This window comes from Oncorhynchus nerka, linkage group LG1 (genome assembly GCF_034236695.1).
Source record: "Oncorhynchus nerka isolate Pitt River linkage group LG1, Oner_Uvic_2.0, whole genome shotgun sequence".
Classification (NCBI taxonomy): domain Eukaryota; kingdom Metazoa; phylum Chordata; class Actinopteri; order Salmoniformes; family Salmonidae; genus Oncorhynchus; species Oncorhynchus nerka.
The window spans coordinates 37601722-37628702 of NC_088396.1; the positions used below are offsets into that span (position 1 = coordinate 37601722).

General features: G+C 41.5%; 1 protein-coding gene across 1 annotated transcript in view; it reads right to left on the minus strand.

The window, feature by feature from the left end:
- Positions 1-26981, minus strand: part of LOC115117317 (low-density lipoprotein receptor-related protein 1B-like) — a 286805-nt gene that overhangs the window by 233359 nt on the left and 26465 nt on the right. Inside the window, exons 10-17 of the mRNA XM_065014311.1 lie at positions 26746-26886; positions 25876-26001; positions 24990-25106; positions 20658-20738; positions 14239-14409; positions 7765-7947; positions 3535-3735; positions 1445-1690 (exon numbers count right to left, since the gene is read on the minus strand). Coding sequence (XP_064870383.1) covers positions 1445-1690; positions 3535-3735; positions 7765-7947; positions 14239-14409; positions 20658-20738; positions 24990-25106; positions 25876-26001; positions 26746-26886 — 1266 coding nt within the window. The remainder of the gene's footprint in view (positions 1-1444; positions 1691-3534; positions 3736-7764; positions 7948-14238; positions 14410-20657; positions 20739-24989; positions 25107-25875; positions 26002-26745; positions 26887-26981) is intronic.

Genomic DNA, 26981 nt, shown 5'->3' on the forward strand with positions numbered 1-26981 from the left:
AAGCGGAAGGTGACCGATGTTAAAGCGGAAGGTGACCAATGTTAAAATGGAAGGTGACCGATGTTAAAATGGAGGTGACCGATGTTAAAATGGAGATGACCGATGTTAAAATGGAGGTGACCGATGTTAAAATGGAGGTGACCGATGTTAAAGCGGAGGTGACCAATGTTAAAATGGAGGTGACCGATATTAAAGCGGAGGTGACCGATGTTAAAGCGGAGGTGACCGATGCCATAACAATAACAACATGAGCGGTTTGAACTGGAGTCATTAGTGGAGGACATACACAGGTATGCATGACTACACAAACATGCCCATGCACACACACTGGATCATGCTCTTTCATGACTGGGCACTGGTACACACACCTTATCTTCAGAGAATTCCAGATACAAGGTTACTCTAAGGCAAAACATGTGTTATGAAACCCTATCCTTACTATGGAGACACATATTGTCCTCAAATCACAGAACAATGAGAAAGACTGGATAGTGTAGGGAGAAGGGATGTTAGCTACTTTCTATACTGACAAGTCCCTACTTATTTATAATTCAGTTATACCTGAAATTCTCTGTACAAAAGCAAGAGCTCTTGCATGAAACATCACCACAGATTCAATAGCACATTTGTCTAAATTAAATGAGGTTCTTACTCAGTTTTCTATTGTGCGCAGAAAATTGATTTATGTAAAAACCAATAAAATGTTCATGTGATTCTTTAGTAAATTGCCTATTCTTTCCCTGTTTTAACATATGATTAGCACTGCAACTGCCATCAATCTCTGAGGGAAATAGAGAGGCGAGTAGTAAAAAACGAGCTTCATAAATCTGAATGTGACACATCAAGGCTGCATGTTCTGCCATGTTCTTCTCGTTTACGAGCAGCAGCACAGAAGCAAAAAAAACATCCGAAACATCAATTCAATCACACAAACTACAACACAAGTAGACGGTTTGTTCTAGTCATGTAAAGCTGTGTGATTGGATTTATGTAAAATACCCCCCCCCCACCCCACACACACACACACACACACACACACACACACACACACACACACACACACACACACACACACACACACACACACACACACACACACACACACACACACACACACACTGCCTTCTTTCTGATGCCTTCTTAATAGGAATGTTGTTGTTGCTTGATTCCCAGGAGTAGGATAGGCAACAGTATTTTTTACCTATCTTTCACTGGTCTCTATCTTCAATGGCTATTAACGTGGAGGAACCATCCTATATGTCTTATCATATGTTTAAAAGAAAATGTGTTTATCATGCATACAGGTCTTGTTTTTGTTATTTATTAATGATGTTGAGCAATAAAACAATTTCCCAAGTTAGGATCAATAAAGTACTACTCTACTCTATATTCTCTACACACGCAGTCCTCACAACCCCCACACAGACACACTCTGTCACCTAACCTGTGCTGTGGCAGCTGTCTCCATCAGGGCCAAGCCTCCAGCCTGGGTAGCAGGAACACTTGACGGTGGTCTTGTACTGCTCACACACCTGGCTGCACTTCAGATGCCTACTGCAGTAGTCCACCGCCTCACACGTCCTGTTGTTAGAGTCCAGGTGGAGCCCTGGAGGGCAGGAGCAGACCACCCCCGTCCCTGGTACCACCGTGCACTGATGGCTGCAGCCAACCTTGGCCACCAAACACTTATCTGGGAGCAGAGAGAGAGAAAACAGGAAGTAAGAACCAACTCCGATCTGGGAGTAGAGAGAGGGAGAGAGGACAGCAAGCAAGAACCAAACACTTATCTGAGATGGTTTTCAAAAGAGCATTGGGTTGTTAATGAACAGGGGGATCCTCAACAGAGGTTAGAAAAATAATATACCACAATATGTTGGGCCATATGCTGCATGGTACGCTTAAAAAAAGAATGAGAACGCAAATAATATCAGAATTAAAACTAGCTGGCACAAGAATAACACTGCCACTTTTTGCTCTGAGCTAGAGATTCCTAGTCAAGCATGATGACAGAATATTTCCACTGCATATACAACATAACGAAAGCTATTACATAATGAAAGAGGCTCCACAGTTCTGTTAGTCCTCGGTAGCATGACCTGAGGGATAACGCCTTTTTTATAGCCAAGGCACAAAATGAAATCGGAAAGTTGTGGAGTTGTCTACTATTCCTTTCATAAAACTAATATGGAGAGGGAAAACAAATAAGAACTACTTTTCTTTCTTTGTACAGTCTGTTTCCCATTCACTCCCCAGTCTGTAATGAAATACTTTTCTCTGAAGCAGCTAGGCACCCGATTATAGTAAGTAAAAAGGCATTCTGGTGAGAAAAGGACACTAGAGATCAGAAGTCTCCTTGCTAGCTAGCCATGATTAAGACAATCTTCTTGGTACAGACAAAAAAACGATAACATTTTCTCTGCGGGGGTCCCCTAGTTGCCTGCGTGTGTGGAGGGTGGAAGAGGATATAGGAGCGCTGTGCACCCATAGGTTACAGCTGGAGGAATGACTCCTGCTGAGTTGGCTCAAATCAATCAGGTCCCTCAAGGTCTCCCTGTGTGACCTAATTGGTTATGAAGCTGGCAGCACAGTGTGGGCCTTTTCTCAAATGGTGTATCCCAAATTGCATCCTCTTCCCTAAACCCTTTTCCGTTTACAATGTTCTGCGTAGGGCTCTGTTCAAAAGTAGTGCACTATGTATGAAATAGGCTTTTTTGCACTATACTCGACTTGAGTAGGTTGAGTCACTGACGTGATCTTCCTGTCCGGTCTTGCGCCCCATCGGGTTTGTGCGGTAGAGGAGATCTTCGTGGGCTATATTCAGCCTTGTCTCAGGGTAGTAAGTTGGTGGTCTGTTGATATCCCTCTAGTGGTGTGGGGGCTGTACTTTGGCAAAGTGAGAGGAGTTACAGTATATCCTGCTTGGTTGGTCCTGTCCAGAGGTATTGTCAGATGGGGTCACAGTGTCCCCCGACCCCCCCGACACGAAATAATAAAAAATTAAGAGGAGTGGTTTAGAGCAGTGGTTCTCAAACTTCTCCTTGGGGGCCCACAGCCATTCAATGTATTCAATCTAGTCCAGAGCTAGCAAGCTTCCACTTAAAAACATGGAAAAATTATTTTCAACTAGTCAAGTTGAATCAGGTGAGTTAGTTCAGAGCTACAACCAAATTCTGAAACATCTACGGGTCCCCAAGAAGAGGTTTGAGAACGACTGTCTTAGAGAGATGGAAATGTAATGAATGTTAAGGGTTATTTGTTTATGTGAATATAAAACTTTACAGATTGTAAGGGTGTGTCATTAGATTTGGGGTGGGGTTGCAAAAATTTCTGTCAACAAGAATTGAGTCCCCAGAAATTCCGGTGAGAAAAAATGGTGTCCCAGATGGAAAAGTTGAATACCACTGCTCTAAACACATCGCTTCCACTTAAAAACATGGAACACTTCTTCACAACTAGGCAGAAAGACCACAGACTAATCTATTTCTAGGGTATCAAGCAATATGGTGTACTACAAATAATATCTCTCCTTATTACCACAGAAAGGCCTTTCGTCAGACTGGTCAGCACAGTCGGTCTTGCCGTTGCAGATCTTCTCTGGTGGCAGGCAAATGGAGGTGTCATTGGCACAGGGGTATTTTGGAGGCTTACAGACAGCTGCCTCACAGGAATCCTCATCGGAAAGATCCTCACAGTCGATATCTCCATCACAAACCCAGCTCTTGGTGATACACTTTCCTGATGGTGTCACACATGTATACAGATACATCCAGACATACACAAACAAACACAAATGCGCACAATCCATAAACACAACCAAAAAAAGATGCAGAAGATATTCCTCAGAGACAATGTCAATGATCAACTGTCCACACAGTTGAGTAGAACCTCTGAAATAGAACCCTAAGGGAATACACTACTGCAAATGCTGAAGAGGAACCAATCAACATAACCACACAGTGAACTTCAAGCATCTGTAATAAACTTGGTGAATAATCCCTCGGGCACTTTGAAAAAAAGCTATTTGACATCTAAATCAAGAATCAAGAATTCATACCAACAGCCTGAAAGCAATTTAAGGCATAGCATGATCCATATCATAATCTTTTCCACAGAATGAGGTGATTGCAGTCTACAAAGACTGTAAAATATGCACAGTGTACTGTATCGTGAGTTTAGACTAGAATATACAGTACTACATTACATGAGGTAATGCACTGCTGAGATATTTTGTAAAACATCTATCTTCTTCCTGCCATCAACAGAAAGGCACAGCCACAGTTGTGAGTTAAATGCTTCACTTCAAATGAAAATCCACAGCTAGATAATTACAGCCTCCTGATACTTGCTACCAGGGATAATCTCAAATTCCCCTTGCTCGCCATGTGTATTACAAAGAGGCAGCCAAAGCAGGTGGAATAACTGCAGGGGAAGAGGCACAGATATGCCAGAATTGACAGAATTTACAGTATCATCATTAATTAATGCAGCTAGGCCAGTGACTGTGTGAAGCCTGGATTACAGAGCATCCTAATTTAGAGGCCTGTGATAAAAGCTGGATTCACCTCTGTTGCACTTAAAATCAAATTTCAAATCAAATGTTATTCATCATATGCTTAGTAAACAACAGGTGTGAACTAACATTGAAATGCTTACTTATGGGCCCTTCCCAACAATGCAGAGAGAAAGAACATAGAGAAATAATAGAAAAGTAAAACATAATAAAAGTAATAATAATTACACAATGAGTAACAATAACTTGGCTATATACAAGGGGTACCAGTGCCGTATCGATGTGCAGGAATACAAGATAATTTAAGAGGATATGTACATACATATACTGTAACTAGGAATAGAGTTACAGATAGTAAACAGTAGCAGATGTCAAAAAAGTTAGTGCAAAAAGGATCAATGCAGATATTCCGGGTATCTATTTGGTTAACTATTTAAATAACAACTTAGCAGTCTTATAGCTTGGGGGTAGAAGCTGTTCAGGGTCCTGTTGGTTCCAGACTTGGTGCATCGGTACCGCTTGCCGTGTGATAGCAGAGAGAACTGTCTATGACTTGGGTAGCTGGAGTCTTTGACAATTTCTTTGACAATTTTCATGGCCTTCATCTGACAACGGCAGGTATAGAGGTCTTGTATTGGCAGGGAGTTTGGCCCCAGTGATGTACGGTAATGTAGCTAGTCAAGATGCTCTCAATGGTTCAGCTGTAGAACTTTTTGAGGATCTGAGATGCCCATGCCAAATATTTTCAGCCTCGTCAGGGGAACGGCTGTGTTTGTTAGTTTGGACCAGGATAGATCCTTAGTGATGTGAGGGGGCGTGCTCGGCCCTCTGTTTCCTGTAGTGCACGATCAACTCCTTTGTCTTGCTGATGTTGAGGAATAGGTTGTTGTCCTGGCACCACAATGCCAGTTCTCTGACCTCCTCCTTATAAGCTGTCTCATCATTATCGGGGATCAGGTCTACCACCATTGTGTTGTTGGCAAACTTAATGATGGTGTTGGAGTCATGCGTGGCCACGTAGTCCTGGGTGAGTAGGGAGTACAAGAGAGGACAGCATGCACCCCAGAGGGTCCCCCGTGTTGAGGGTCAGCGTGGCAAATGTGTTTTCGCCTGCCCTCTTCACCTGGGGGCATCCCGTCAGGAAGTCCAGGAATCAGTTGCAGAGGGTGTTCAGTCCCTGGGTCCTTAACTTAGTGGTGAGCTTGGATGGCACTATGGTGTTGAATGCTGAGCTGTAGTCAATGAACAGCATTCTCACGTAGGTGTTCCTTTTGTCCAAGGGCAGTGTGGAGTGCAATAGAGATTGCACCATGTCTGCATCTGGTGGGGCGGTATGTGATTTGGAGTGGCGCAAAGGTGCCTTGGATGATGGTTTTGATGTGAGCCTTGACCAGCCTTGCAAAGTATTTCGTGGCGACAAATGTGAGTGTTATGGGGCGATATTTATTTGGACAGGATGTCTAGGCGTTCTTGGGCATAGGGACTACTGGTTGAAACATGCAGGTATACAGTATTACACTACGTCAGGAAATGTTGTAAATATCAGTGAAGACTTGCCAGCTGGCCATTGCATGATCTGAATACACGTCCTGGTAATCCGCCTGGCCCTGCGGCCTTGTGAATGTTAGCCTGTTCAAAGGTCTTACTTAATTCAGCTACTGAAAGTGTGATTACACAGACATCTGGAACAGCTGGTGCTCTCACATATGGTTCAGTGTTGCTTGCCTCAAAGCAAGCATAAAATGCATTCAGCTCGTCTGGTAGGCTTGTGTCACTGGGCAGCTCGCGGCTGGGTTTTCCCTTTGTTTTTCCGTGCTAGTTTGCAAGCCCTGACACATCCGTGAGCATCAGAGCTGGTGTAGTAAGATTCAATCTTAGTCCTGTATTGACGCCTTGCCTGTTTGATGGTTCATTGGAGGGCGTAGCGGGATTTCTTAAACACGTCCAGGTTAGTGTCCCGCTCCTTGAAAGATGACGCTCTAGCCTTTATCTCAGTGTGGATGTTGCCAGTAATACATGGCTTCTGGTTGGGATATGTACACTGTATGTACGGTCACTGTGATGCACTTATTGATTAAGCCGGTGACTGATGTAATAAACTCCTCAATACCATCAGAAACATATTCCAGTGTGCTAGCGAATCAGTTATGTAGCTAAGCATCTGCTTCATCTGACCACTTCCGTATTGAGCACATCAGCGGTACTTTTTGTTTGAGTGTTTGCTTCTAAGCAGGAATAAGGAGAATAAAGTTATGGTCCGATTTTCCAAATGGAGGGTGAGGAAGAGCTTTGTATGCGTCCGTGTGTGGAGTAAAGTTGATCCACAGTTTTTTTGTGCCAGCATAATATTTTGGTGGTAATAGACAGCTCTGAAAAATATAGATGAAAACTCTAGGTAAATAGCATGGTCTATAGCTTCTCATGGCGTATTCTATCTCAGGTGAATAGAACCTCGAGACTTACTTTAATATTAGAGATTCCACACCAGCTGTTGTTAACAGAGAGACACACACCACGCCCCTTGAGCTTACCCGACGTTGCCGTTCTGTCCTGCCGATGCATAGAAAAACCAGCTAGAATATTGTCAGTGTCCTTGTTCAGCCAAGTTTCAGAGGAACATAGGATATTACAGTCCTTCAGGTCCTGTTGATAAGATAGTCTCGAACGGAGCTCGTCCAGTTTGCTCTCCAGTGATTGTACATTCACCAATAGAACAGAGATAGCGGTGGTTAATTTACTCAACGCCGTAGTCTCTTTCTCTTCTGAATCAGGGATTAGGGCCTGGTTCGGGTTAAGCATTATGTCCTGGGTCGCCGACTCATTGAAGTATAAATCTTCATTGAGTTTAGTGATCACTGTTCTAATGTCCAGGAGCTCTTTTTGGTCATAGAATATTATGGCGGAAACATTATGTACAAAAAAAGTTCAAATCAGGAGCCAATAAAGCGAAGCGGCAACTATAAATTCCAGCTACATTATTTTTTTCATGCCATTCTTTTTTTGTAGAGATGGTACTATAAAATATATGTGGTTTCTATGATGTACTACATAGACAGTTGGTGAGGCTAGAGTTTCTAGCTCTGCTATTTGATGTTGGTCAATGTCATCCTTTTAAATTTGCTTCTAGTTTAGCATTAATGTAATGGTCAAAGATTGTACACTACCATCAGACAAAATATTTTCTTAGGCAAATCGAGTAGCTAGGAAGTTTTGGTTCTGGATTATGATTACTGACAGAGAAGTCTCTATCCTACCTGTGTCTTTGCATGTGAACTTGGCCTTGGGGTCACAAATCCTCTTGGTGCCCTCACAGGCCACCTCATCACTACCGTCCTCGCAGTCTTTGTCCCCATCACACCTCCAGCGCTCTGGGATACACGTACCATCTTCCGTACAGTGGAACTCATCCCCACTGCACTCTATCACAGGAGGCAATGCTGCAAGGGAAAAATAAATAAATAATTATACAATGGGTGGGTCTAATCCTGGATGCTCATTAGTTAAAACCGCATTCCAACCAGTGTCTATTCCAAAAGTTACCACCGGCTAAAGCTATGATGTTGAAATGCTGTTCCATCTTACTGCGCAATACAGTATCTCATCAGCCCAGCCAGGCAATTTATAAACTTGATCTCCACTATAAAAATAATTTAGACATTATCTCTTGTTTCATTAGCATTTGATTTTCAACAGCGGAGATTTGTATATACAGTGGGGCAAAAAAGTATTTAGTCAGCCACCAATTGTGCAAGTTCTCCCACTTAAAAAGATGAGAGAGGCCTGTAATTTTCATCATAGGTACACTTCAACTATGACAGACAAAATGAGAAAAAAATCCAGAAAATCACATTGTAGGATTTTAATGAATTTATTTGCAAATTATGGTGGAAAATAAGTATTTGGTCATATCAAACATCTCCAATCGAAAATCAAATCAAGAGTCGGCTTTCTATTCCGCAACAAAGCCTCCTTCACTCACGCCGCCAAGCTTACCCTAGTAAAACTGACTATCCTACCGATCCTCGACTTCAGCGATGTCATCTACAAAATGGCTTCCAACACTCTACTCAGCAAACTGGATGCAGTCTATCACAGTGCCATCTGTTTTGTCACTAAAGCACCTTATACCACCCACCACTGCGACTTGAGTATGCTCTAGTCGGCTGGCCCTCGCTACATATTCGTCGCCAGACCCACTGGCTCCAGGTCATCTACAAGTCCATGCTAGGTAAAGCTCCGCCTTATCTCAGTTCACTGGTCACGATGGCAACACCCATCCGTAGCACGCGCTCCAGCAGGTGTATCTCATTGATCATCCCTAAAGCCAACACCTCATTTGGCCGCCTTTCGTTCCAGTACTCTGCTGCCTGTGACTGGAACGAATTGCAAAAATCGCTGAAGTTGGAGACTTTTATCTCCCTCACCAACTTCAAACATCAGCTATCTGAGCAGCTAACCGATCGCTGCAGCTGTACATAATCTATTGGTAAATAGCCCACCCATTTTCACCTACCTCATCCCCATACTGTTTTTATTTATTTACTTTTCTGCTCTTTTGCACACCAATATCTCTACCTGTACATAACCATCTGATCATTTATCACTCCAGTGTTAATCTGCAAAATTGTAATAATTCGCCTACCTCATGCCTTTTGCACACATTGTATATAGACTCCCCCCATTTTTTTTCTTTTTTTTTTCTACTGTGTTATTGACTTGTTAATTGTTTACTCCATGTGTAACTCTGTGTTGTCTGTTCACACTGCTATGCTTTATCTTGGCCAGGTCGCAGTTGCAAATGAGAACTTGTTCTCAACTAGCCTACCTGGTTAAATAAAGGTGAAATTAAAAAAAAAAAAAAAATTTAAAAACCTACAAACAAGCAAGATTTCTTGCTCTCACAGACCTGCAACTTCTTCTTTAAGAGGCTCCTCTGTCCTCTACTCGTTACCTGTATTAATGGCACCTGTTTGAACTTGTTATCAGTATGAAAGACACCTGTCCACAACCTCAAACAGTCACACTCCAAATTCCACTATGGCCAAGACCAAAGAGCTGTCAAAGGACACCAGAAACAAAATTGTAGACCTGCACCAGGCTGTCACAACTTCTGCCGAAGTCGTTGCCTCTCCTTGTTCGGGCGGTGCTCGGCGTTCGACGTCACCGGTCTTCTAGCCATCATTGATCCATTTTTAATTTTCCATTGGTTTTGTCTTGTCTTCCCACACACCTGTTTTCAATCCCATTCATTACCTGTTGTGTATTTAACCCTCTGTTTCCCCTCATGTCTTTGTCAGAGATTGTTTTATTGTTAGTGTTGTTTAGTTGTTGTGTTTGGTGCGCGACGGGTACTCGTACCCATGTTTTTTCATGTCTGTACGTTTTAGTGTTATGGAGCATGTTCTGTGGACTCTCCTGCGCCTGACTTCCCTGCCACCGATACACACGGCGCTGACACAGGCTGGGAAGACTGAATCTGCAATAGGTAAGCAGCTTGGTTTGAAGAAATCAACTGTGGGAGCAATTATTAGGAAATGGAAGACATACAAGACCACTGATAATCTCCCTCGATATGGGGCTCCACGCAAGATCTCACCCCGTGGGGTCAAAATGATCACAACCGTGAGCAAAAATCTCAGAACCACACGGAGGGGACCTAGTGAATGACCTGCAGAGAGCTGGGACCAAAGTAACAAAGCCTTCCATCAGTAACACACTACGCCGCCAGGGACTCAAATCCTGCAGTGCCAGACGTGGCCCCCTGCTTAAGCCAGTACATGTCCAGTTCCATCTGAGGTTTGCTAGAGAGCATTTGGATGATCCAGAAGAAGATTGGGAGAATGTCATATGGTCAGGTGAAACCAAAATATAACTTTTTGGTAAAAACTCAACTCGTCGTGTTTGGAGGACAAAGAATGTTGAGTTGCATCCAAAGAACACCATAACTACTGTGAGGCATGGGGGTGGAAACATCATGCGTTGGGGCTCTTTTTCTGCAAAGGGACCAGGACGACTGATCCGTGTAAAGGAAAGAATGAATGGGGCCATGTATCGTGAGATTTTGAGTGAAACCTCCTTCCATCAGCAAGGGCATTGAAGATGAAATGTGGCTGGGTCTTTCTGCATGACAATGATCCCAAACACACCACCCAGGCAACGAAGGAGTGGCTTCGTAAGAAGCATTTCAAGGTCCTGGAGTGGCCTAGCCAGTCTCCAGATCTCAACCCCATAGAAAATCTTTAGAGGGAGTTGAAAGTCCGTGTTGCCCAGCAACAGCCCCAAAACATCACTGCTCTAGAGGAGATCTGCATGGAGGAATGGGCCAAAATACCAGCAACAGTGTGTGAAAACCTTGTTAAGACTGACAGAAAACGTTTGACCTCTGTCATTGCCAACAAAGGGTATATAACAAAGTATTGAGATAAACTTTTGTTATTGACCAAATACTTATTTTCCACCATCATTTGCAAATAAATTCATTACAAATCCTACAATGTGATTTTCTGGATTTATTCTCCTCATTTTGTCTGTCATAGTTGAAGTGTACCTATGATGAAAATTACAGGCCTCTCTCATCTTTTTAAGTGGGAGAACTTGCACAATTGGTGGCTGACTAAATACTTTTTTGCCCCACTGTACCTTGCTGTCTGTCTCACCGACATTTGCAACATTGTTTCAATGATGAAATTCGATCTCCAGCTGTCGCATAGAAATAAACGTGTCTGGATGAGACAGACAGGCAGATAGCTTTTCTCAGCCAGTCAAAATCATGAAACAGCTGGCATAATTTTTATGGATATATGCAAAGAAATGTAAATTAAAAAAAGGTAAAATGAAATGAAATGCAGCTAGATTGCTGTCTTTCCATTTTCCGTTTGAAGTGACTGTGTTGTTGGCTAGCTCCCCTGAACAACATTATCCTGACGAGAGAGCACATTTCCTATGCCAGGTGAAATTGTGCATCATTAGCTCATTGTTATGGATGTATCTAAATAAATGGCACTAGAAAACAGCTTAAACAAACGCAAATGCAGCTCCTTTGCTGTTGTTCTGGCTGCACTGTTTGACGTAAATGTAAGTTAGCTGTGGTTGGCTAGCTAGCAAGCAAGGGATAAGAACGTTGCCAGCCAGTATTGCAATGTAACATTTAGAATGAACGACTGGGTTGCATCCATAGATACAGAACAAAAAGACTGAATGACTGAGTTGCATCTCTGGCAACTGAACCGATAGAACGAACGACCTGCCGGCTTGTGTAGCAACCCTAGATTTGTGTCGGGACTATATCTTGTGGAAGGATGAAATAGTATGAATAAATTCATCAAAATAAAAAAAATTGAAAATATGTCAATCACTATTTGAATATGTTGGTAACCCATTGTATAAAAGTAATAATGCCCTCAAAACCGGTGTTTGGAGGATATATTGGCACAGTTTGCCGTCCCTTGACGAACAACACCCTTGCTAATATATCCCCCAAACACCAACTTCTCTGGCATTATCTCTTAAATATAATCCTTCTGTGAATGTGAAAATTGGTTCCTAGTGGGCAAACTTGACAATATTGGGTTATGTATATTCTTTTCCATTCAAAGCTATGGCAAACTTATCTGTATGAATAATCTTTCAAATGTTATTTTGAATCATGCTAGGTCACAAGACCGATTGTATTCAGCCTAACCATTTCCACATTGCCAGGGAAAAAAAAACTTCTGAAATCAGAGATCAGAAGTATTTCCATAACAGTCAGGGGCTGCCGAGCCAGAGCTTTAACCCCAGGGGTGGACCACAACCCAGCAACACTACACTGTATTAGAGTAGAAAGGAAAAGGCTGGAGATGGGAGACGGTTTGATGAATAACTTCCTCATTCTAGTGACAAGGTAGTGGAGCTGTGAGCATTTCAGCTACCCGGGCTAGGCTCAGCTTTCTGAGGTAATTATACCAGATTAAAATATTCAAATATTGATGTTGTACTGTTGTGAACAGTAGATGAGATTATATCAGCAGTGCGAGAGCTGAGAGAGGAAGATGAAGACTTAAGGACATTAGACCAGACCAGTTAACAGTTAATATAAATTTAAACTAAATTAATTATCTTTAAAAACATACATATATTTCTACTGATTTAAATGCCAAATGAATAATTAATAGTTACGCTCAATGATTCACGTGCAGTAATGAGGATGAGTAGTTAGCCCACCTTGAAAGCATCTACAGTGGCTTGCGAAAGTATTCAACCCCTTGGCATTTTTCCTATTTGGTTGCCTTACAACCTGGAATTAAATTACATTTTTGGGAGGTTTGTATAATTTGATTTACACAACATGCCTACCACTTTGAAGATGCAAAATAGTTTTTATTGTGAAACAAACAAAAATTAAGACAAAAAAACGGAAAACTTGACTGTGCATAACTATTCAACACCCCCCAAAGTCAATACTTTATAGAGCCACCTTTTGCAGCAATTACAGCTACAAGTCTCTTAGGGTATGTCTCTATAAGCTTGGCACATCTAGCCATTGGGATTTTGGCCCATTCTTCAAGGCAAAACTGCTCCAGCTCCTTCAAGTTGGATGGGTTCCGCTGGTGTCCAGCAATCTTCTCAACTGGATTGAGCTCTGGGACTTGAATAGGCCATCCCAAGACATTTACACATTTCCCCTTAAACCACTTGAGTGTTGCTTCCATCCCGGTCTCAAATCTCTGGAAGACTGAAACAGGTTTCCCTCAAGAATTTCCCTCTATTTAGCACCATCCACCATTCCTTCAATTCTGACCAGTTTCCCAGTCCCTGCCAATGAAAAACATCCCCACAGCATGATGCTGCCACCACCATTCTTCACTGTGGGGATGGTGTTCTCGGGGTGATGAGAGGTGTTGGCTTTGCGCCAGACATAGCATTTTCCTTAATGGCCAAAAAGCTAAATTTTTGTCTCAACTGACCAGAGTACCTTCTTCCATATGTTTGGGGTGTCTCCCACATGCCTTTTGGCGAACACCAAACATGTTTGCTTATTTTTTTCTTTAAGTAATGGCTTTTTTTCTGGCCACTCTTCCGTAAAGCCCAGCTCTGTGGAGTGTACGGCTTAAAATGGTCCTATGGACAGATACTCCAATCTCTGCTGTGGAGCTTTGCAGCTCCTTCAGGGTTATCTTTGGTATTTTTGTTGCCTCTCTGATTAATGCCCTCCTTGCCTGGTCAGTGAGTTTCGGTGGGTGGGCCTCTTTTGGCAGGTTTGTTGGTGGTGCCATATTCTTTCCATTTCTTATAATGATTTAATGGTGCTCCATGGGATGTTCAAAGTTTCGGATATTTTTTTATAACCCAAACATGATCTGTACTTCTCCACAACTTCTCCCTGACTTTTCTCCCTGACTTTTTTGGAGAGATCCTTGGTGGTGCCCCTTGCTTCCGTTTTTTATTTTTGGGAGGTTTTTATAACAAGTTATATTTTTCATTTCACTTCACCAATTTTGATTATTTTGTGTATGTCCATTAGATGACATCCAAATAAAAATACATTTAAATTACAGGTTGTAATGCAGCAAAATAGGAAAAACACAATACTCACAATGTTGGGATAGTTAACATGATACTTAGTGCAGAGTCCATTAATTTGTCAAAATGAGGGATGGCACTATCACTTATGAAGCTGCATTTGCATTATGAATTCTAAAAATGCTACAATAAAGGAATTACAAAAAAAACAGCATGGTTTCTCTCACCAGCTCCAGACCCTCCACAGGTGGTGTTCTCATCACTGAAGTCCCCACAGTCGTCGTCCCCATCGCAGGCCCAGTGGTCTGGAATACATCTCCCACTGGAGCACTGGAACTGGGTGTTGGAGCAGTAGTGGACACAACTCACCTCGTCACTACCATCTCCACAGTCATCATCTTGGGACACAGAGGAAAAATAGCAAGTTTGACTGACTAGGTTTGACTCCTTCATGTCATAAGAATGTGGATTAGATTGGGGAGGTCTCAGAAGTCACGTTTTAGGCAAGGTACGCGTACTCTGCACATCCCACTGGGCACAAACTGGTTGAATCAAAGTTGTTTCAATTTCAGTTGTCAAAGTAATGTGACATGAAAAATACATTGGATTTGAAAAAAAGTCATCAATGTGTTTTGAAGGTGAAAGGATTATGTCATCACGGTAACCAATTTTCAACATAGACAAACCCTGTATAAAGTTAAATCCACTATCAGAAAAAAAACTACAGGTTGGGCAGAAACTCCTACTGAAGAGTTGATATATCTACAGTTATTCCTTTGTTCTCCATTCCAGGGTTTTAACCAAGTTCAGCCCTGATTAGCTTTGATATTTGTGACTGACTAAAACCATGTGCAATTGTGAGAATGATTATTATTAAGAAAGCTCCACTTAATAACAAAATAGATGTACTGTTGCTATCGAAGTCATTTCAAATGAGGTATAACAGAGCAAATTAAATGTAACCATATTTTATGAGTCATAAATCATCAAGTATGCTATTTAGGCTTACAGTACAGGATATAGCATTTGTGAAGTCATCAACAGCTATTGTTTCAATTCAACCCCTATTCTTTAACTTACATTTTTGGTTGAGAAGGACACATGAATCCAACATCAATTCTTAATTTGTAGACAAACTCAAATCAAATCAAAATGTATTGGTCACATACATGTGTTTAGCAGATGTTATTGTGGGTGAAGCGAATTGCTTGTGCTTCTAGTTCCGACTGTGTAGCAATATCTAGCAAGTAATATCTAATAATTACACAACAAATACCTAATATACACAAATCTAAGTAAAGGAATGGAATTAAGAATATATATATATATATATGTATATATATATATATATATATATGGATGAACAATGTCAGAGTGGCATAGACTAAGATTCAGTAGATAGTATAGAATACAGTATATACATATGAGATGAGTAATGCAAGTTACGTAAATGTTATTAAAGTGACATTATTAAAGTGACTGGTGCTCCATTTATTAAAGTGGCCAATTATTTCAAGTCTGTGTGTAGGCAGCAGTCTCTCTGTGCTAGTGATGGCTATTTAACAGTCTGATAGCCTTAAGATAGAAGCTGTTTTTCAGTCTCTCGGTCCCAGCTTTGATGCACCTGTACTGACCTCGTCTTCTGGATGATAGCGGGGTGAACAGGCAGTGGCTCGGGTGGTTGTTGTCCTTGATGATCTTTTTGGCCTTCCTGTGACATCAGGTGCTGTTGGTGTCCTGGAGAAAAGGTAGTTTGCCCCCGGTGATGCATTGTGCAGAGCGCACCGTCCTCTGGAGAGCCCTGCAGTTGTGGGCAGTGCAGTTGCCATACCAGGCTGTGATAAAGCCCGACAGGATGCTCTCAATTGTGCGTCTGTAAAAGTTTATGAGGGTTTTAGGCGAAAAGCCACATTTCTTTAGCCTCCTGAGGTTGAAGTGCTGTTGAGCCTTCACCACACTGCATGTGTGGGTGGACCATTTCAGTTTGTCAATGATATGCACGTCGAGCAATTTAAACTTTCCACCTTCTCCACTGCTATCCTGTCGATGTGGATAGGGGGGTGCTCCCTCTGCTGTTTCCTACAAGTCCACGATCATCTTCTTTGTTTTGTTGACGTTAAGTGAGAGGCTATACTCCCAAAGCCCTCACCTTCTCCCTGTAGGCTGTCTCGTCGTCGTTGTTGGTAATCAAGCCAACTATTGTTGTGTCGTCTGCATACTTGATGATTGAGTTGGAGGTGTGCATGGCCACGCAGTCATGGGTGAACAGGGAGTACAGGAGGGGGCTGAGCATGCACACTTGTGGGGCCCCAGTGTTGAAGATCATTACCTGGGGGCGGCCCGTCAGGAAGTCCAAGACCCAATTGCACAGGGCAGGGTTCAGACCCAGGAACTCGAGCTTAATGATGAGCTTGGAGGGTACTATGGCATTGAATGCTGAGCTATAGTCAATAAACAGCATTCTTACATAGGTATTGCTCTTGGGATAGGGCAGTGTGCAATGTGATGGCGATTGCATGGTCTGTGGACCTTTTGGGGTGGTAAGCAAATTGAAGTGGGTCTAGGGTGACAGGTAAGGTGGAGGTGATATGATCCTTGACTGGTCTCTCAAAGCACTTCATGATGACAGAAATTAGTGCTACAGGGAGACAGTCATTTAGTTCAGTTACCTTTGCATTCTTGGGTACAGGGACAATGGTGGCCATCTTTAAGCATGTGGGATAGGGAGAGACTTAATATGTCTGTAAATACACCAACCAGCTGGTCTGCACATGATCTGAGGTCGCGGCTAGGCATGCCGTCTGGGTCGGCAGCCTTGCGAGGGTTAACACGTTTAAATGTCTTACTCACGTCGGCCAAGGAGAACCATAGTCCTTGGTAGCTGGCCACGTTGGTGGCACTGTGTTATCCTCAAAGCGGGCAAAGAACGTGTTGAGCTTGTCCGGAAGCAAGACGTCAGTGTCCGCGAAGAGCCTGGTTTTCCTTTTGTAGTCCGTGATTGTCTGTGGACCCAGACACATTTGTCAAGTGTCTGAGCCGTTGAATTGCGACTCCACTTTGTCTGTATACTGATGTTTTTCCTGTTGGATTTCCTTGCAGAGGGAATGACAACTCTTTTTTTTCCTTTGCCGAAAGGAGGGCGGGGGAGGGCCTTGTATGCATCCCGAAAATTGGAATAACAATGGTCTGAGAATCCAGATGGCTATACCGACTCCGACAATATATCATGGGGGAGCCATGTTTCCGAGAAACAGAGTATGTTACAATCCCTGATGTCTCTCTGGAAAGAAACCCTTGCCCTGATCTCATCTACTTTTTTATCCAGGGACTGAACATTAGTGAGTGATATACTCGGAAGCGGAGGGAGGGTGAGCGTGCCTCCTCTGATATCCTTTTGTTCTTCCCGGCTGTTTGTAATAACGCATAACATTTTCTGGGATAACAATGTAACACATAAAAAAAACAAAATACTGCAACGTTTTCTAAGAACTAGAAGCGAGGCAGCCCTCTCTGTCGGCGCCATTGTGTTCCTCCACCAATAGTGGAGGAATACAACTGGCTATTGAATTGTGTTTGGTTGTCAACACAACCAAATATCAACATTTGAAGGGGATCTTGTATAGTTGTGTCACTGACTTAGTCTGGCTTTAATTCCAGTTTGTCTACAAATTAATAATTGATAATGTTGGATTCACATCTCCATCTAAACCAAAAATCTAAGTTAACATTAGCATACTACTCTCCATACTGGCCAATGATTATAGCAGCAATTCTGATCCAACCATAAATGCATACAATGTGCCCCTGGCCTAAGAGGATGGAAGTTCAACATGTAGCTAGATGTAAGTAAAACCACACATTATCTCCATCCATGGATAATTTAGGAAAGGGACTATTTTAGCTTGCTAGCTAGCTAGCCACCGGAGGACAACAACACAACGAGATGCAACAATTCAACTTTCTTTCTGTCAATAATGACATTTGGCATGTGATGTGATTGACCTGAAGCCAAATCCAAGAGAGTTTTTTTTGGTGTGACAGGACCATTCACAGTTGAGCTCACTCAGTTTAGCTCATTTTATATATTTTTTTGTATCATGGAAGACCAAATGCGCGCGGGCTTCCCTTACATTCAATGCTACAGGTGGCAGCAATGTCATACTCTTTCTGAACAGACAGCTTCAGATAGCCTAGATAAGCTACACATACTGAGACAGAGGGGCGCTATTTTGTTCGCTTGGTTGTGTTGACAAGTTAACAAATTATATGTTGGATTCATGTCTCCAACTAAACCAAAAATAAAAGTTAAAGAATAGGATTAAGCCAGTGGCTCAGATGAAACTATCCAAGCATTAGATACAGAGCATTCAGAAAGTATTCATACCCCTTGGCTTATTCCACATTTTGTTGTGTTACAGCCTGAATTCAAAATGGATTAAAAAAAAGTATAAATGCTCACCTATCTATACACAATACCGCACAATGAAAAAGTGAAAACATGTTTTTAGAAATGTTTGCAAATGTATTGAAAATGAAATACAGAAATATCTCATTTACATAAGTATTCACACAATACCTGGTAGAATCACCTTTGGCAGCAATTACACCTGGATTGTATAATATTTGCACATGATTATTTGTCAAATTATTCAAGCTCTGTCAAGTTTGTTGTTGATCATTGCTAGACCGACATTTTCAAGTCTTGCCATAGATGTTCAAGATGATTTAAGTCAAAACTATAACTTGGTAAGCAACCAGTGTATTGTATTTTAGGTTGTTAAATTTGAGTCATTTAGCAGACACTCTTATCCAGAGTGATTTACAGTAGTTAGTGCATACATTTTCACATTTGTCCATACTGGTCCCTCATGGGAATCAAACCCACAGCCCTGGCGTTGCAATTGTCGTGCTCTACCAACTGAGCCAAAGTTGATTATTGTTTAGCTAAAAGGTGCATTTGTTTCCCAGTGTCTGTTGGAAAGTAGACTGAAGAAGGTTTTCCTCTAGGATTTGGCTGTCCTTAGCTCTATTTATGCTACAAAACTCCCTAAGACCTTCCCGATGACAAGCTACCCATAACATGATGCAGCCACCACCATGCTTGAAAATATGAAGAGTGGTACTCAGTGATGTGTGGTGTTGGATTTGCCCCAAACCTAACGCTTTGTATTCAGGATATAATGTTAATTTCTTTACCAGACTTTTATTTGTGGTTTTACTTTGGTGCCTTATTGCAAACAGGATGGATGTTTAGGAGTATTTGTATTCTGTACAGGTCTTCTTCTTTTCACTCTGTCATTTTGGTTAGTAGTAGTAACTACAATATTGTTGGTGGGAGTAACAACAATATTGTTGGTACATCCTCAGTTTTCTCCCATCACAGTCATTAAACCCTGTAACTGTTTAAAGTCACCATTGGCCTATTGGTGAAATCCCTGGCAAGTGAGTTAGGAAGGACGCCTGTATCTTTGTAGTGACTGTGTGTACTGATACACCATCCAACTGGACATTTAATGTCAGCTTGAATTATTTTTACCTATCTACCATGGCATGCCATTTTTTTGTGAGGCATTGGAAAACCTCCCTGGTTTTTGTGGTTGAATCTGTGTTTGAAATTCACTGCTCGACTGAGGGACCTTATAGATAATTGGATGTGGGGTACAGAAATGAGGTAGTCATTCAAAAATCATGTTAAACATAATTAGTCCATGTAATTATGTGCATTTTTACCTCTGAAATGATTTAGACTTGTCATAACAAAGGCGTTGAATACTTATTGACTCAAGACATTTCAGGTTTTCATTTTTTATTAATTTGTACAAATTTCTAAAATCATAATTCCATTTTGACATTATGGGGTATTGTGTGTAGGCCAGTGACACAACATTTACATTCAGGCTGTAACACAACAAAATGAGGAAAAAGTCAAGGTGTGTGAATACTTTCTGAAGGCAACACAATTGAATAGGACTTTGTAATACAGTAAAAAGCCTAAAGGTAAGGCTCTCTTACTGTAACTATACATGTCTTCTTATGTAATCATAGGAAGCGTGCATGTTTAAGAAAGCACGCAAAGTTTGCAGGTCTGTAGAAATCTTCACAATTGCTGATTCTGCACAATAATCTGTGCAGAATCTCAAACAGCATTGATCACTTGCACTACATACTTCTACTGTAATCTCAACTGCAATCCAGGACAGTTGGTTCTTCTTTTAGATAAAGCACAGACAACACATTAAGTTGTTGTATAAATACCAAATATCTGGTGTTGTATTCCCATTTGAACTTTTTGTGTTTTCAAATGGTTGAAAACACATTTAGATGACAACTAAACAAAACATGGGTGAGTAAAGGATGTAATCTCATTGATCAATGTCTCAACCAAATATTACCCAAATATCCACGTTGAAATGACGTGGTGTGCATAGTGGGTGAAGAGTGTGGTTCTCCGAACCACTTTCGTTACATAAGGAGATTGTGGTTGGTTTCAAGGTTGAGGGTTATACAAGGTGCATGTGCAATGTACAGTAGCTCAGTGTTTTTCAACTCCTGTCCTCAAGTATTCTGACCTCAAAGTTGTTTATTTTTGTTGAAGCCCTGATGGTTGTTGAGGAAACACTGCTGTAGATTTTCAGTAGGAACGTACCTGAGTCACAATGCCACTTGACACTGATGCATCTCCCATTGGAACAGCTGAACTGGGTGAGTGGTTCACAGGTCGGCAATGCTATAGACATAAAAGCAAAGAGACAGTCAACTACAGTTATTTAAAGGCCAAACCCATAGGGCTACATTTATTCTGAAAATACTTTGTCTAAATCTCCTTACAAACACTCCATTCCAACTCATTTTTCAACAGTATATATTGTTTTGTGTGTGATTCTGCTAGCTGCCTGTTCAAAACCAACAAACACCTCGTAATTAACCAACATCGGCTCCTTACTTCTTCCAGTGTGCTCAAAGAGACACCAACTCTCACTTTCTCTAACTGTTGTTGATGGTGCTGGTAGCTAAATATTCCACCCACTATTGTCAATGTAAATCTGTGTCAATGTGTCAGTGTCAATTTAAATCTGGGCATAAATACATCTGATCTGCATTTGAATTCGCATCACATATAACACACTTTCTGAGATATTTCCATTGGAGGCCAGGAGCTTTATTGACTTTGGTTTGAATTCAGAGACTACATTTTATTGGATTATTTGGAATCCCTACTGCTACAAACACCTAGGGCTTTAGCTAGGACATAGTAAATGTTTATCACACTCGTCTTCTACATTTTCGCTCTAAGGATTTTAGTTATCTTCGACAGCGACCGTCTGGTTGAGGTTTAACACTCATTAAAAATAAATATCAACATGCATAAATAATGTCTGGTTAATTTCTCAGTCTAGTCGACAGAGGGGAGATTCTGGGTTCAACATACAGGTTGACAACTACCATACTTCTAGCAAACAAAATTCAAATTAGCATCCATCTCAAATGGCAGTGGCACCACGACATGTGGAGCTTCAGGTGTTTAAAACCCTTCGTCGCTGCAGTGGAGCAAATTGAACTGCCAGAGATGCGGTGAGAACTCCTACAGAGCAGTAATGCCTGAGGAACCTCAAACAACAGTATGGGAGAGAATATGTTTTGGAGCGCAGCTTGATTATGATTGAATGAAGCCGAGCATAAACTTTAATTACAGCTTACACTCTGGTTGTTTGTGACTGTGTATTGGAGCAGCTTAGTAGGCACACAAGGAGAGTCGGAGACGATACAACAGAGACTGATATGAGCCATCCTTACCACATACAGTGAAGGGATGGGAGGTTGAACGTTACAGCAAAATGTAGATTTTCACCTAAATAGACATATCCAAGAGTAATTCATTTTCATGAGATGGCCATAAACAAAACTAAAATGCTGCATAGTTCTAGAAGGTTCTGGATCTCACCTTCCTGGTAAAAATAGTTACACATTGATTCACATTTGAGGATAGAAGCTCAAATATATAGTACAAATATTATGAAAATATAAAATATTTAAAAAAATCCTACATTATTTTATTCCTACTCAACAAAAGAGGGGGAATAGGGCTTGAAATAACTGAAATGCTTTCAAAATTATAAACAACTTACTATGAAATGTAATCTTTCTTATAACTATAAAATGAATATGATCATACGCTACATTGCCAAAGGTATGTAGACACAACTTTAAATTTGTGGATTCGGCTATTTCAGTCACACCCGTTGCTGACAGGTATATAAAATTGAGCAGCGTTGGCAGGAGGGGTGTAAAGCTCACCGCCATTGGACTTTGGAGCAATGAAAATACGTTCTCTGGAATGATGAATCACACTTCCTCATCTAGCAGGCCGACGGTCGAATCTGGGTTCAATGGATTCCAGGAGAACGCTACCTGCCCGAATGCATAGTGCCAACTGTAAAGTTGAGAAATAATGGTCTAGGACAATTGTTCGTGGTTCGGGCTCGGTCCCTTACTTCCAGTGAAGTGAAATCTTAATGCTACAGCGGAGTCAATCACCACCTTCCGGAGACACCTGAAACCCCACCTCTTTAAGGAATACCTAGGATAGGATAAAGTAATCCCCTCTCCCCCCCACCTTAAAAGATTTAGATGCACTACTGTTCCACTGGATGTCATAAGGTGAATGCACCAATTTATAAGTCGCTCTGGATAAGAGCGTCTGCTAAATGACTTAAATGTAAATGTATACAATGATATTCTAGACGATTCTATGCTTCAACATTGTGGCAACAGTTTGGGGAAGGCCCATTCCTGTTTCAGTATGACAATGTCCCCGTGCACAAAATGGTTTGTTGAGATCACTGTGGAAGAACTTGACTGACCTACACAGAGTCCTGACCTCAACCCCATCAAACGACTTTGGGATTAATTGGAACAGGCCTAATGGCCCAACATCAGTGCCCAACCTCACTAATGTTCTTTTGGCTGAAGCATGTCCCCGCAGCAATGTTCTAACATCTAGTGGAAAGCCTTCCCAGAAGAGTGGAGGTTGTTATAGCAGCAAAGAGGGCACCAACTCCATATTAAGGCCTATGATTTTGGAATGAGATGTTAGACGAGCAAGTGTCCGCATACTTTTGTCCATGTAGTGTATTTAGTGACTACAAATTTGGCGACAGAGCATTTTCTACCATACCAAGCCTCATCTGAGCAGAGACACCACTCCAATGTCTGCAGACACGTTAGAACTTCAGCATTACAAACAACGTGATTTCATCTTTCTGGGACAAACATAAAGTGGCTGTGTTTCAATTATACAAAATGATTTAGTGTTTTTTCATGTTGAGAGCTCTATATCTGGCTGTGAATATCAGAGCAACATGGGACCACGATTGCTGAAATCGCTAGACTGTCGTCCTTTTACATGCCATCTCCCAGGCTGGGCTCTGTCCATTAAAGGGAGAGAAAATTGATTCGTTGTCTGGATAGGCCAGAAAATGTTATACACGTCACTCCCAATGCAAATGTGGGGTGTGAAGCGATGTTCACAGAGCGCTTTGTACACCAAACTGTCAGTCGTAGCTGGTCCAGAACCTCTCAAAGTCCGCTAAATAGGGGACTTAACATCAAAAAGGTTTAAAAGGTTTAAAAACCTTTCAAATTATTTTTTTCTCACTTCTTTTATGCTTGTTGAGAAATTCTATTTCCACATCACATCACTAAATACAGAATTTATGGCCAGGAAAGTTCCCTCTGAACGAGTCAAAATAGTATAGTTGCGAGATTTGACTATAGTACCATACAGAAATAAAGTCTACCATATGAAAACTAAATAAACGTTTCGGCCATTCAAATTATATGCACTAAAACTTACTTCGATATCAGTTTTGATAGATCCTGTAATTCTGCAATAATAATCAAACGTACAAAAATAATAATACTACAAGTCTTATTTGGCAACAACTTTGTAATTGTAAATTAGAACACTGAGCTGGTGAATTCTGAGCTCCTGGCCCAGGGGATGTAACTGCTAAAATTCACTTCTTACATGACTGAAGCAAGTGAAAGAAAATAGAGAGACAACAAAGTATTCAAGGTCCTAATAAATGAAGAAATGGGACATTCTTATCAGAAAATTTGATTTAGGGGAAACAGAATGAAAACAGTGTGTCAGATGCCAAGGACATGTTATAATATCTCTATTCTTATTTCACAGCACTACCGGTCAACCAATAACAAGCACACTGGTACACTCATTCACCCCTTCACAACCAATACTATGCCAACTCAAAGGTAACCCAATAGTCTGATCAGTAATGGTATTCAAAAACCTGTGTTTGAGAAATTGGATATTTGTTTGTTCAAGTGGATATTGCATTTTAGTTCCCAAAAACTAGGAGCTAAGACCAAGCATTATATCCCCAGTAAGAGAGAGGAAAGCACTAAGGCTATACTTTGAGAGAAATATAAGAAACCGGCTGCTGTGCACTAGACAAGAACACACACTAAGAGTTCAAATAGCCAAGCTAGCATTCAGTTGTCTCACCAGGAGGTTATATTTTTGCAATGCTTTTAAGGCTTCTCTGGTGTAGTTAGGTCACTATAGGCTGAGTGGTCTTTTCCACTGAACCATTTCCTTTGAGCTACAGCTCACAGCAGTATATCCTTTTGGTTTCCTCTCAAGGTTGGGGATGTGGTCAATAGAATCATCAGAACTGTCAGTGTCATCATAACAGTGGTCACATCTTCTTTGAAAGCCTCTCTTGCCATTTATAAACCCTGCACTTTACTTTACACTGTGGCTTCCCAGAGAGAGTGTGTGGTGTATTGTGTTAACAGGTCTACAACCTTTTAGTATGAATACTCTTTTAGGGCCAAAAACCTAACTTGAGATGCTCAAGCATAACCAACTTAACAATCATATAAATCATGCATCGATGTCAATGGGGGTAGATTCAGGTTTCAGGGCCAGAGAATGCAGATTCAGAGTCTGACTCACCACAGGATGATGTCTCGTCGGACATGTCCCCGCAGTCGTCGTCCCGGTCGCAGCGCCAATCCAGGGAGATACAGCGTCCGTTCCGACAAGAGAACTGGTTGGGCTGACAGGCCTGGGCTGAGAGAGAGAGAGAGACATGGAAGACAGAAGCGCATTTGTAATTCGATCACATGGGTATCAAGTCAAAGCCAGACGTGTTCAGCCCCATAATGATCATTCAATCATATGGCATGTCAATGTCAGGCCTGCGGAGCTTAAATTGATCTCTCCATCACATATATATCACATATATCAAGTCTGGAGGAAATGAGTGGTGCCCTTACACAAACCTTTCAGTCACATGTCCATGACAGAGACAGACATGCAAGGACAGCAGCACCAGCATAGCACACGAGGTGGTTGGTGCTGTGTAACATGCACGTCTATCTGATTACAAGGCAACATTAGTCACCCCCACTGATATCCAGTGATTGATCCTGAAAGGCTAAGAGCTGTTATTGTGAGGAGGGGAAAAACACTTCTGCAGGGTCAGACATAAGTGATTCTGACGCTAACTCAATATCAGGAAAAGTTAACTCTTGAGAGTGCTAAACTTCTTTGATTCTGAGCTTTCACATAAGATTGATTACACTGTAGCTGCTGGCTTGTTTAGTGCCATAAGACACCACTATGAATGTTGCTATTTTATATTATGATGTGCTTAAGCATAAAACTCTAAGCAGAGTTTAAGGGGGCGGAGGTTTGATATATATTTTTTGTTACAATACATAGTCCAACTGCATAACTGAAATACACCACATCAATATATTTCCATAGCTCAGAAAACGGCATAACACAATTGCTAGACTGCAGATCTGAGAAAAAGCTGAGGTATTGTATCAGTTACCTGAACATGTGTTGTTGGACTCATCCTCATTGTTCCCACAGTCATTGATTCCATCACACAGCCATCTCTTAGGGATGCAGTGATTGTTGAGGCACTTGAACTGGTCATTGGAACAACTGTGGTTCACTGAAACAGATAGACAGAGACACTCATATTACCAAAGCAAGGTTTTTTTGTTTTTAAAAATGTTCTAGTTTAAATTCTTTGTAGAATAGAATTTCTCTTCTAAACGATTTACAAATCTGACATTTACAGTTTCTAACTTTAAAAGTCCAACTTTGACTTCACAAAAATCTGAGGTATCAATGCGAAGCAGGAATTTGGATCAGAGAATGTCTCAAACCTTGTTATACACTGTTAGAAAAAAAGGTGCTATCTAAAACCTAAAAGGGTTCTTCGGCTGTCCCCAAAGGAGAACACTTTGAAAAACCGTGCTGACATTCCAGCAGAGCAGATAATAGATTTAGCAATTCTGATAATTCTGGCAGAAGATTACATTATAGGATTTTTCATAGTGAGAAATGAGTCAGCACCCAAGCGTCTAACATGGTGTTTATCTTATCGATCCACTCAACAGCAAATTCTCTTCTGAGGCGAATAGATGGGGGATGAGGGGACGTAAAGAGGGGAGGGGGGCCGTATTCACCATCTTTGAATCATATCAATGACATTTAGCGAGATAAAAGTTGATAGCAAGAAAATATCACTTTGTGCAATGTTGCATGCTTGCATTGCACACAATGTTGTGTGTGTGTGTGTGTGTGTGTGTGTGTGTGTGTGTGTGTGTGTGTGTGTGTGTGTGTGTGTGCGTGCGTGCGTGCGTGCGTGCGTGCGTGCGTGTGTGTGAGGGGTGGACAGATATATACACACAGCAGCTTTGGATCTCCTCGTCACTCCCATCCAGACAGTCATCGTCCCCGTCACATCTCCAAGACGCACGGATACAATGGTGGTTACTACACTGAAACTCATCGCTCTTACAGTGCTGTGGCTCCACCACCCCAGACGACACTTAATTAACAGACATAACAGAGAAACTAACATTAATACCAGAGAAACAGACATGAGACAAATTAAACCACAGCGGAATGAATTCCATTGAAAAG